The 12400-nt window shown below is 33.3% G+C and overlaps 1 protein-coding gene across 1 annotated transcript; it reads right to left on the bottom strand.

Annotated features, from left to right (window-relative positions):
- Nucleotides 1–11230: 11230 nt before the first annotated feature.
- Nucleotides 11231–11750, bottom strand: LOC149846165 (General transcription factor 2-related zinc finger protein). Its single transcript, XM_089990554.1, is given in 3 exon segments — nt 11231–11260; nt 11380–11570; nt 11573–11750. Coding segments are annotated over 3 exon segments (399 nt in total).
- Nucleotides 11751–12400: the final 650 nt, after the last annotated feature.

The following is a 12400-nucleotide window of genomic DNA, read 5'->3' on the forward strand; positions in this document are numbered from 1 at the left end:
CTCTCTCTCTCTCTCTCTCTCTCTCTCTCTCTCTCTCTCTCTCTCTCTCTCTCTCTCTCTCTCTATATATATATATATATATATATATATATATATATATATATTTGGCGATGGTGTGACTCACTGTTGATCGCTTGAATGACTTGCACCTTTCAATGACCTCCAAACCATCCAGCAACCTTCAAATCGTCTTAGAGTGAGCAACAACTCAATGTGTTGAATATCCTCGATGTTGCGCAGATGCAGTGGTACCACTTCACTACCATCGTGATCGCAAGCATAGGTTTTTTCATCGATGCCTCCAAACGTGGGAGCAACTGTCAAGGGGGTCGCCCTTCCAGTTCTAGTTGGGCTTCAGCATCAATGGTGACCACTCTCTCCACTACCATTATGTCCGAGTACGCCAACAAGCGAACTAGGGGGGCCTTTATTGGCGTCATCTTCACCATGCAAGGGTTCAAGATCGCCCTTGTGGTCGGCATCATCTCGTAGTCCAAGTAACTATAAAACCTTCCAGCGACCTTCAAACTTGTTACAAATGGTGATCAGGTAGCAGAGAAAAATTGATTCTCTATATGTTATTACAACAGCAGAATACAAAAAGTATAAAGAGAGTTAGATAACTGTCGACTATGTTGGTCGATTATCTTTCCTAGATTCTAGGTGAGGATGATAACTGTTACAACAAAATAAGGAAGGCGATCACGATTTTTGTGATCGTTCTTGATTACAAGAGTTGAGATAGAGATAGGATAAGGAATAAAAAAATAGAAAGTGAAATGCTTCCTATAAATAACGTGAATTTGTAGATCTTGTTATGTATGAAAATCAAGGTAATCTAATACTGTTACACCCCAATTTTTTGAAATCTAAAATTTTAGGAAAATTTTGTGTTTTTAAAATTCATTTACACGATTTTTAAAAAAATAGCAGAAACTCTTTTTAGATTCGGTTCAAGCCTTGGGCGGGTTACAGTTACCAACACACACTTGTAAGACTAAAATAATTGAATTAAACTATCACTTAAATCGCATTAAATCAAACACTAGTCTTTCAAATATCAGAGTTTACAGGACTAAAAAAAATAACAAAGTAAATAAAATGATTTAGTCCATCCAACAACTTAAAGGAATATGACCCTCTTGATGCAACCCTGAGCCTCCTGTCATCGCCCTCTAGCTTATTTGTTACTTAAAATATTAAAATGTAGAGACATTAGCCACATCCCTAGTAGAAAAATACTCTATACACAATCATGAAAAGAATGCAAATACACATAGCATACATCTTTCCTGAGACAAATAAATCATAGCATATCATAGCTTATAAACTCAACAAAGTTAATGATCACAACAATAATAATTTAATCATGCAAGATTACACAATAATTCATACTTACCATCATGTAACATACTTGCATCATATCATTAGTAATCAAGATAATAATCAAACATATCCATATATGCCAACATATGCATGAACTAGAAATTATACATGACATGCATAGAATTTTATGCTAACATTCAATAAATTATTTAACCATTTATAAACCTAATTTAATGCATTATTTTTCTTTCCTTCCCTGAAGGGTACATAGTCATGACCTAATCCTGACTTAACAATAAGATAGTGGTTTATTATGCTATATATTTTAATTAACCTATCGATTCGAAGATGCAGACCAACATTCACAGAAGCGATCTTTAACAGAGAGAGACTTAACAGTAATCCAGGAAATTGATTCCTACTGTGCAGAGCTTGACTGCCTACTTAGAATAAATTGACAACCACAACCCCCTATACCGATGACTTGGGGCCCAAGAGGTGTCTATGCCCTCAAAACGTGTCAATCGGCATATGTACCTCCTATCCTCTCTAAAGTAAGTCATACAACCAAATGAGTTATTAGTTGTTATTTAAATTAGGTCCAATTACAACACTGGTGCACTCAACACCAGGCTCAACAACCTCAAGCTCTACTATGGGCTGCTCAATCATTTGGCTCACAAGACAAGACCCCACAGCCCCTGAAGTCACTGAGGTGCACCAAAGATAGTGAACTAGAGGGCCTTTATCAGCGTCATCTTCGCCATACAAGGGTTCAGGATCATCCTCATGGTCGACATCATCTGCAGTCCAAGTAACTATAAAACCTTCCAGTGACCTCCAAACCTGCTACAAATGGTGATGAGGCAGCAAAGAAAAAGTGATTCTCTATATGTTATTACAACAACAAAATACAAAAAATATAAAGAGAGTTACATAACTATCGACCATGTTGGTCGATTATCTTTCCTAGATTCTAGGTGAGGATGATAATTGTTACAACAAAATAAGGAAGGAGATCACAATTTTTATGATCATTCTTGATTACAAGAATTGAGATAGAGATAAGATAAGGAATAAAAACAAGAAAGTGAAATGGTTCTTGTAAATAACGTGAATATGTGGATCTTGTTATTTACAAAAATCACGATAATCTAATACACCCCCCAAGTTGGAGCATGTGGGTTGAGCATGCCTAACTTGGTCTTCAACAAGGGAAAATGGTCACTACCCAAGGCCTTGATAAAAATGTCAGCACACTGCAAATATGTGAAAACAAATTGCATGCAAATGAGGTCATTTTGAATCTTCTCACGGATTAGGTGATAATCAAGCTCGATATGCTTTGTGTGTTTGTAATAGACTGGATTAGCAACAATATGAAGGACTGCTTTATTGTCACAAAAGAGAGTCATGGGTTGAGGATGAGATATCTCAAAGTTTGCAAACAAATACTTCACCCAAATGAGCTCACAAGTTGCTAATGTCATGGAGCGATATTCTGCTTCAACTGAAAAGCGGGAGACAATAGATTGTTTCTTTGACTTTTAAGATATCAGATTGATGTCGATCATGATGCAATATCCGGACGTTGATCTACGGGTCATTGGACAAGAGGCCCAATCTAAATTGCAATAACCAACAACATCCAACATACTAAATGAGTTCATGAGAATTTCTTGTCCAGGAAAAGCTTTAAGGTACTGCAGAATCTGAAGGGCTACATTCATATGAGGGGTACGAGGTTGGCTCAAGAATTGACTAAGGATATGAACAAAATACAAAATGTCCAGGCATGTGATGATGAGATAAACCAATCTACCAATCAAACATCGATAGTTGTTGGGATCTTCAAAAATAGATTTGTCTTCATTGTTGAATTTGGAATGTTGCTCCATAGGAAAACTGCAAGGTTTTGCTCCTAGATAACCCATGTCTTCCAAGATGTCTAATGCATACTTTCGCTGGGATAAAAAAAACCCTTGTTTTAATCAGGCCACTTCAATGCCGAGAAAATATTTTAAATGGTCGAGATCTTTAAGGCAGAACTTGTTGAAATGTCGTTTGAGTTCTTCGATCTGAGTAAGGTCATCTTCGACTATGATGATGTCATCTACGTAGACCAGAACAAACATTTGGCTAACTTTCTCAATGCAAGAAAAGAAAGAGTAGTATGCTTTAGATTGAACAAATCCAGTTTGCTTCAAATAAGAGGATAACTTAGCAAACCAATTTTGAGAAGACTGCTTGAGGTCATAGAGAGACTTATCAAGATGACAAACTTGATGCTTCCCTGACTAGAAAATCTTGATGGTAAATACATATATACTTCTTCATCAAGATCACAATGTAGGAACACATTGTTGGCATCAATCTAAAATAGATGCCAATTGTGTATGGCTAAGATTGCAAGAAGTGAATGAATGGTAACCATCTTAGCGACTGGAGCATATGTCTCATTATAATTGAGTCCTTAAATTTGGGTATACCCTTTGACAACCAAACAAGCTTTGTATCGCTTAATAGAGCCATCAAATCTATATTTGATTTTGTAGATCCATTTATAGCCTACGAGATGTTTACCTTCAGGTAAATCGATCATTGACCAAGTGTTGTTCTCCTCAAGTGCTCAGATTTCAATAGCCATGGCATCACAGCATTGTTGCTATTTCATGGCTTGGAGGAATGTTTTTGGTTCCTGATTTTAAGTGATGGTCGCTAAGAAGACTCTATGAGAAGGAGAAAACTTATGATATGCAAAATAATAACTAAGAGGATGGTTGGCATTGGGAACCACATCATACAAATCGTTTGATTGAAGTATGGGGGTTGTAGAGTAACACTTGAAAACCTTGAGATACAATGGTGGTTGATGAAGATGATCTGATTTTCTAATTAGAGGCATTTCTGGGTTAGTGGGATTGGCGGCTATAGTATTGGAATTCACAATGTCTGGGGTAGAAGGTGACGTTGGTGGATTTGGATCATGATTATGGGAACTATTTGGACTTGTGGGTATGTAGTCATGTACCTGGTTTTATGGAGTAAAATCTTGTGGTTCAAATATTGGTATGGGTAAAACACTATCATCGTCATTGTTAGGAGCTTTATGATTAAGAAAAGCAAAATCATTTTCATAAAATTTTACATCTATGCTAACAAAAATTTTGTGCGATTCGAGATCATACACTTTATAGCCAACTTGACCATATGAGTGCCCTATAAGAATGCATTGCTTGACACATTCATCAAATTTGTGACCATGATGGATATTGAATGTGTAACAAAGGCATCCAAATATTCGCAAGTGTTCATATTTGGGTGCTTTGTTGTGTAACATCTCATATGGAGTTTTACCCATCAAAAGTTTTGAGGGGAGACGATTTATGAGATATGTTGTAGTAAGAACGCTTTTTTCCTAAAATTTTATTGGTAAATTTGCTTGAAAATGAAGGTCACGAGCTACATTCAATAGATCTCTATGTTTGCGCTTAACTATCTCATTTTGTTGCGGAGTTGCTACACAACTGTGTTGGTGGTTGATTCATTTTTCTCTAAGATATGCTTGCATTTTATTAGAGAAAAATCCAGTGTCATTATCAGATCTAATATTTGAAACATTAGTTTTAAATTGATTTTCAATCAATGCAACAAAACTTTTGATGATATCAAATGTTTCAGATTTATACTGCATAAGGTATACCCACATGCATCTATTGTAATCATCTACTATGGTCAAGAAGTAATGAGCTCCTCACATAGATAGAGTTTGGTATACACCCCATATATCATAATAGATCAGTTCAAATGGTTTAAAGGATGGTATGGCCCCATGCGCGAAAGGAAATCTAGTTTGTTTGGCTTTATGGCAAATGGAACAATGATCATTAGAAATTTTTAATTGACTTTATTGGAATTAACATGGACTTGTAGTTTAAAATTTGATAAATGTTCTAATTTAAAATGCCAAAGTGAAGACGAAGAAGCATTCAAAGCATGGTTACAATCGATCTCAAGAATATAAAGATTGCCTTGGAGCCTACCCGCTTCAATATTCCTCTTCGAGTGCGGGTCCTAAAATAAACAATGATCCTCTTTAAACACATCACATTTTAATTTACAAATGAGTTTGCTAACTGAAATAAGATTGAACTTGAATTGAGGAACATATAACACATTAGATAAAGTGAGTGTTGGTGATAATGTGACGTTGCCAATGTGAGTGACAAGGGTGTGTGATCCATCTGAGAGACCAACTGGTGGCAAAGAAGCATTCATAAGAGAAGAAATATTGGACAATGAGTTTGTGATATGATTCGTAGCTCCTGAATCTATAATCTAACATTAAGATACATACAAACAAGCATAAGGTTTGGATATGTTACCTGCAAGGTTGGTCATAGGAGAAGGTGTTCTTGTCATATTACTCTTGAATAAGTTAGGAGATGGGTGGATTGATAGGTGGCTTTTCTGGTTCAGTCATGGTATGGCAAGCATTGATATTAGCCTGGCTGATGAAGCGAGTATTGAGAGAACTTTTGGTCGGTTAGGAAAACTGTGAAGGTGATAACACTTCACCTTGATGTGGTCTAATCGACTACAATATTTGCATTTTGGTCTGGTGTGATTCTATGGCATCCTTGGTAAGTCGGTCTTGGTAAACTGACTGCTTCGATCGACTGCGACAAAAACTGATTCATGTGAGGGTGTGATTCGAAGAGCATGTTCTTCTTCTTCTTGAATTATTAAGATGTAAGCCTTAGATATACTCGACAATGGAGTCATAAGCAGCAAGTGACTCCCAATGGCATCGAAACTATCATTTAGGCCCATTAAGAATTGGATAAGCCTTTCTCATTGTTAGAGCTCTTGGATAACTTTCATGGGTCCACACGAGCAAGGTGGAATGCTTACATATATGGACATCTCGTCTCATAATCCTTTCAACTTGGTGAAGTATACCATTATAGAAGATTGACCTTGCTTGAGATTGATTATCTCTTATTGAATCTGATATATTCTGGGAGCGTTTGATTGAAGAAACCTTTCATGAAGTTCTGTTCAAACTTCGGCAACTGTCTTTACGTATATCATGCTTGATGCAAGGTTATTATGCATTGAGTTGAGCAACCAAGACACCACCATATTGTTGCAATGTTCCCACGCGACAACATTGGGTGAAGAGGAATCTGACTGCATGATTGTGTCATCGACAAAGCCTAACTTATTCTTGGCACTTAGTGCCATGATCGTCACCCGACTCCACATTGAGTAGTTATCTTTAATGAGTTGTTGAGATACAAGTGACGTCCCCAGATTATCCGAGTGATGAAGGAAATATGAGTTTGCCATCATCTCTAGATTGGATGTCTATGCATTTGCTAAGGTGTTGAAATCACTATTGGCATTGCGGATGCCACTAAAATCAGTTGTATGCGTTGGACAAGAATGTTGCAGCTTTACTGGATATGAGCTCATAACCGTAACCACCGATGAGCCGGTTGTTGTGCATAATTGAATGAACACCAAGTGAGATCAGCGTCGATATGGTGATGAATCGATCAACTAACTAAACATTGTGCTTTGATACAATGTTACAAATGGTGAGCAGAAAGCAGAGAAAAAAATGATTCTCTATATGTTATTACAATAGCAGAATACATAAAATATAAAGAATTACATAACTTTCGACCATGCTGGTAAAAGTGCCCTAAAGCATCAATACTTTGAGAAATTTTAAGATACAAAGAACCCAATCATAATGTTTGGGAAGCACTCATCTACAAGATGAATGGTATCAAAGCGAGCTCTGACTAAGATTACTGTCAGACTTGCCTGTGACTTGATCCTCTCTCATTAGTGACATATTGATTCCATGAAATAAGGCAACATTTTCATCTGTTGGATGATAATTTAAATTTCTAGAACCTTCTGGGTGATATACAAATTTTGGATGAGTTTTTTTTTCTTGACTCCATATTTAGGAAAATGGGTTTTTTTAAGAGAAACTACCACTATGGTTTGAACATCCCATTACAAGGTGTCATGTTGGCCATGGACTGGGTTGATGTCCACATTGTAAAGCTTCATGGATGCATAATTGATACCTCACTAGCAATAGGGATGAAAATGATTCATATTTCAAATAAGAAAATATATTGAGATGTTAGTTCGAATCGGATCCAAAACAACCAAAATTTGCAAAAGCCCCAACCTCAATCAAACCCTAACTAGCAGTCTATGCAACAAAGATACATGGATACTATGACGTGATGTATCTGTTTGACTTGCAAGTTTGAGAATATTTTGAAAAATAGGGCATAGGAGCATAGAAAAATTTCAGTATTTAATAAAAATTATCTTTAAATATTTTAAAAATATATTTTTTAAAATCATATTAAAAACATTAATGTATTCAAATAATAGTGTGCATAACACAACTAGCAGTTAAGGTTGAAAATATAGAAAATGACCGTATTGTACGACAAAAATGCCATGTTTTCCAAAATACCTCATAATTTTTGCTATTCTCCCAATGTTTAAAATCACAAATATTCGGTTTTCAAAAGTCCTGCTTACCCTTCACACATGTGGACTTCCTAAATATGTGATTATTTTTTTGTAGAACAGTCTTTGTTCTCAGATCTGTATCGATGCGTTAGCTTTCCAAAAAAATAATAAAAAAGGCAAACAAATCAATGCATTAGTTTTTCAATGCCACCGAGATTGCCTTGATCTGATGAACAGTTTAGAAGAAATACCTTCTGTAAGATAGACTTTTCGACTGTATCACACCCTTTGACTAAAAGGTAGATTCACACGATTTTTTTGCGGACCTCACAAAGTCTGCATTAAATATAGGTAAAAAATAACCAATATATGTGAGGATGAGGAGGTCTGCAAACATTTTATACAAATATAAGAAAATTTGCATATATTTTATGGAGACTTCATGCGGTCTTCTTTATAAAATATATGCATACTTTCTCATATTCACATAAAATATATGTGGACCGCCTCATCCACACATAAAATATATGCGGACCTCCTCATCCATGCATAAAATAAATGTGGACTTCCTCATCCACTCATAAAATATATGCAAACTTTTTTATTTTGTTCAAGTTTAATATGAAGTTCACATATAATTTTATGTGAACTTCGTGAAATCGACAAAAAAAAATGTGCAAACCTCATTTTAAGTGGACTTCCTCATCCTCACATATGTTTGTTGTTTGCATGTTTAGAAAGAACGGTCTATCTTCTAGATAACATTTATTTCTAACCGCTCATTAGATCAAGGTGATCTTGGTAGTAGTAAAAAACTAATGTCCTGATATGTCTCTTTTCTTTTTACTATTTTTCCAGATATTCGATGAAGTGAGCCAGAAAATAGCATAGAATAGGCAAAAGATATGCAACCCTTGAGGGTGCATGTTTCTATTTCGGTTTTGAAACTTAGAAACAAGAACTCTAGAGGGGTTTTCGGTTCTTACTCAAAACATAAAACTTATAGGCCTTTCCAACAACTATAAAAATACAAGTTTTTGACATTTGATCGAAGAGATACAAATATGAGAACATAAATTATTCTACACAAAATAATCACATATTTGGGAGAAAGTTCGCATATATAAGAGAAGTTCGCATGTGTAAAGAGTAAAAAGGTCTTTTTGTATTTAGATATTTGTGATTTTGGACATAAGAAGAATATAAAAAATTAAAGGGTTATTAGAAAAATGCATCAAATTACCCATACAATACGGTCATTTTTTGTTGAAAATAAGTCCCAATGTTTTATAGACTTGACAAAGTTTTCTCTTTAACTCTTGATTTTTTCCTAAGCTTTCATAAGAACAAACCATAACCCTATCTATTAAATGGTCAGGATGACAGATGATGAGCTTATTTTATGGGTTCTTCCTTTTGCAACTTGACACATATGGGAAAAGGAAGCTTACCATGAGCTCACTCACAAAATTAGGGTGATGCATCATTGTCCATGTTTTCCTGAACCTTTCATGACTAATTCATTGTACTACATACTCCCTTGCAGTATGGTTGCCAAAATTTTGAAGTGGCTTATTTGTCCAATGGCTTTACAAATTTTCATGTAATTTTAAGAACTTGAACTGTTGAATGATATGTCCTAAACATGCATTTGGAAATTCATATTAGAAATTCACCACAAGAACAGGCAAAACTGAAACAAGAAAAAGTGAAAAAAATTGAGAGACACGATTTTCCCTATCCCCCTTTTGCAGGGTGTTTGGATTCATGGACATGGTGAAATTGGTGCTCAATTTCATTGAAATTCTTTCACAAAAAATAAGAAAAATGAGAACTATGATAGATTTGGATTCTAATCTCACTCAATTTCACAAATGCAAACCACCAAAATGGTGATTTTCTTTTAGAAAATAAAAATCCTCATTCCTTAGTGCAGGGGCGGCTCAAGAGAAGTTGAGGCCCTAAGTGAAGCCTCCAAATGAGGCCCTAAATTTTTTTATTGTATATAATTTTTTTATTATTTATTAAAGGGGTTATACCTTTTTTTCTTAAATTCTCAATATAGTTTAGAAAATATTATCTAAAGTCTACATTTCTTGCATTTAATGATGTAAATGTATTTGATTAAATCTTTATAGTCAAGCTGTCATTATATCTCTTTCAATAGATAACATAGCTAATCCACTTAATCTTTCTTGTGACATAGTTGTTCTTATATATGATTTAATCAATTTTAATTTTAAAAAACTTCTTTCAGTAAAAGCAACAGTAACAAGTATGGTCAAGAGTATTCTATAAGCAATATATGCATTTGGAAAAGAATTTGATATTTTTATAAAAGTTAGTGTGTCAATCAGATTCTTTATCTCTTTTTCTAAAATTTCTCATAAGACATTTAACTCTAAAAATAAGTCTGAGTCATCTATATCTAAATAAATATCAAATTTTAAAAAACTTGCAAGTTTAACACAACAAGCTTTTAAACTTTCATCATCTAATGTTCTTAGTTTTTCTAAGTCGAATAAAAAACCAAAATAATCTTGATATTTGTGAAATTGTTCAAATCTAATGTTAATAGAGGCGATGACTTGATCAACAATAAATATAAAATAATTAATTCTAAAAGATTCTTCTGTTGATTGCATAGATTTATCACTAACAATTTTATCAAAATGGTTTTTCCTAAAAAATTTACGTTTTACACGAAAAATAGGCTCTATCTTCATGTTACTTGCAATCTCTTTGGCACGAGTTAAAGACAGTTCAAATCCATTTTCTCTAAAAATTTTAAAAAATTTAAGAAGGCCTTCTAATTGACTTATGGCAACATCAATATGCATATCTTTATATTGTAAATTTTTACTAATTGTATTAACGACAAACAACATATCATACCAAATAATCATCCCTAATAAGAATTCAAAATTTTTTATGTCATGTATAGCAAAACATTTTGCTTCCCTTCTTATTTTAGCATCTTCACTAATTTTTGATAATTTAAATAATGCATCTCTTATGAATGGTGTTTGGTACACTATTGCTTTAACACTTTCAACCCGACTTTCCCATCATGTTGTGGGCAATGGTTTAAGACTTAGTAATGGAAGAGTGTCTTTTAATTTTTTTTATCATTTTGTAGAAGAAGAAAATAAGCAAAAAATACATTGTATAATTCTAAAAAAATACATAACTTTAGGACAAGAATTACCCATATCACTAAATATTAAGTTAAGATTGTGACAACCACATGGTGTGTAAAATGCCCTAGGATTTAAAACTAATATTTTTTTTGCACACCTTGATGTTTTCCCTTTATATTGGGTCCATTATCATAACCTTATCCTCTTACATCATTAATATTAAGTTAAAGACCATTTAATCATTTATTAGTTCATTAAAAAGACTGTATAGATGTGTCATCAACATCTAAAAAATCTAAATTGGAATAGTGGAAACAACAACATATCTTAAAATAAGTGTCATGTGTTCTTGATGTCTCGCATCGGGTGTACAATCAAGTAGTATTGAAAAATATTTTGCTTCTTTAATTTTTGAAATAATAATATTTTTAACAATATTAGCTAACAATAATATCAATTCATTTTGTATGTTATATCCAAGACAATGATTTTGTATTTCATTATTTTTAATACGCCTCATATGTTCTTTCATTGTTGGATCAAATTCTGCTATCATTTCAATTAAACTTAAAAAATTTCTATTATTTTCTTGATTATCTTCTCATTAAGTCTACAAAATGCTAGATTATTTTTTGCAAGAGTCTTAACAACGACAATAATCCTTACTAATTTGTTTTTCCAATGTTCTTTTTCTCTATTACATTCTTCTTGAACACTTTTGTCAATTGTCTTATTTTCTAATAATCTTTTATCTAACTCAACCCAAGCATTCATGTTAGTAATATGCTCACTTGATGTTTCATGACTTTTTAATATTCTACTAAGGTTCTTCTAATCTTTACTTCCTTCATTAGCTAATTGAATTTTATTAGGTTTCAATGCAAAAAATAATAATTTATTAACATCTTTCGAATAAATTAACCATTTTTTATCATATTTTTTTCTATTTGATAATTCTCGGTAATAATAGAACATAGAAAAATGTTTAAAGTCTTGATCAAGAGGAAATTTTCTCTAATTGAGCCTCTTTCAACTAATAAATCTTGTACTTTTATATCTATTGTTGGCCAATGTCCTGGGTCATAAATATTGATAGAATCATCAATTATTATTTGTGGTTCCCCTTATAAATGTTTTTGAAGTTTCTCATTTACTGTTTTATGTTTTTCCTCTATATTTTCATGAATTTATTCAGGTATTATTCTTAGTTCTTCTAAATTATTGATAATTTTCTCACTTTCTTTTATTTCAACATCATTCAAAATTTTCTCATTGTGGGTAATAGTATCATTATTCAAGTAATTTATATATTTCTTATTAATAACAAACTTATCAAGAGCACTCTTTAGAGAAGCAACTAAAATTTTGATTTTTCTTTTTTTCACGTTTTTTATGTTCATATTCAAGTTTTCGAAAAGACATAA

The sequence above is a fragment of the Nuphar pumila genome, chromosome 2 (assembly GCF_984573655.1).
Source record: "Nuphar pumila chromosome 2, dmNupPumi1.hap1.1, whole genome shotgun sequence".
Lineage (NCBI taxonomy): Eukaryota > Viridiplantae > Streptophyta > Magnoliopsida > Nymphaeales > Nymphaeaceae > Nuphar > Nuphar pumila.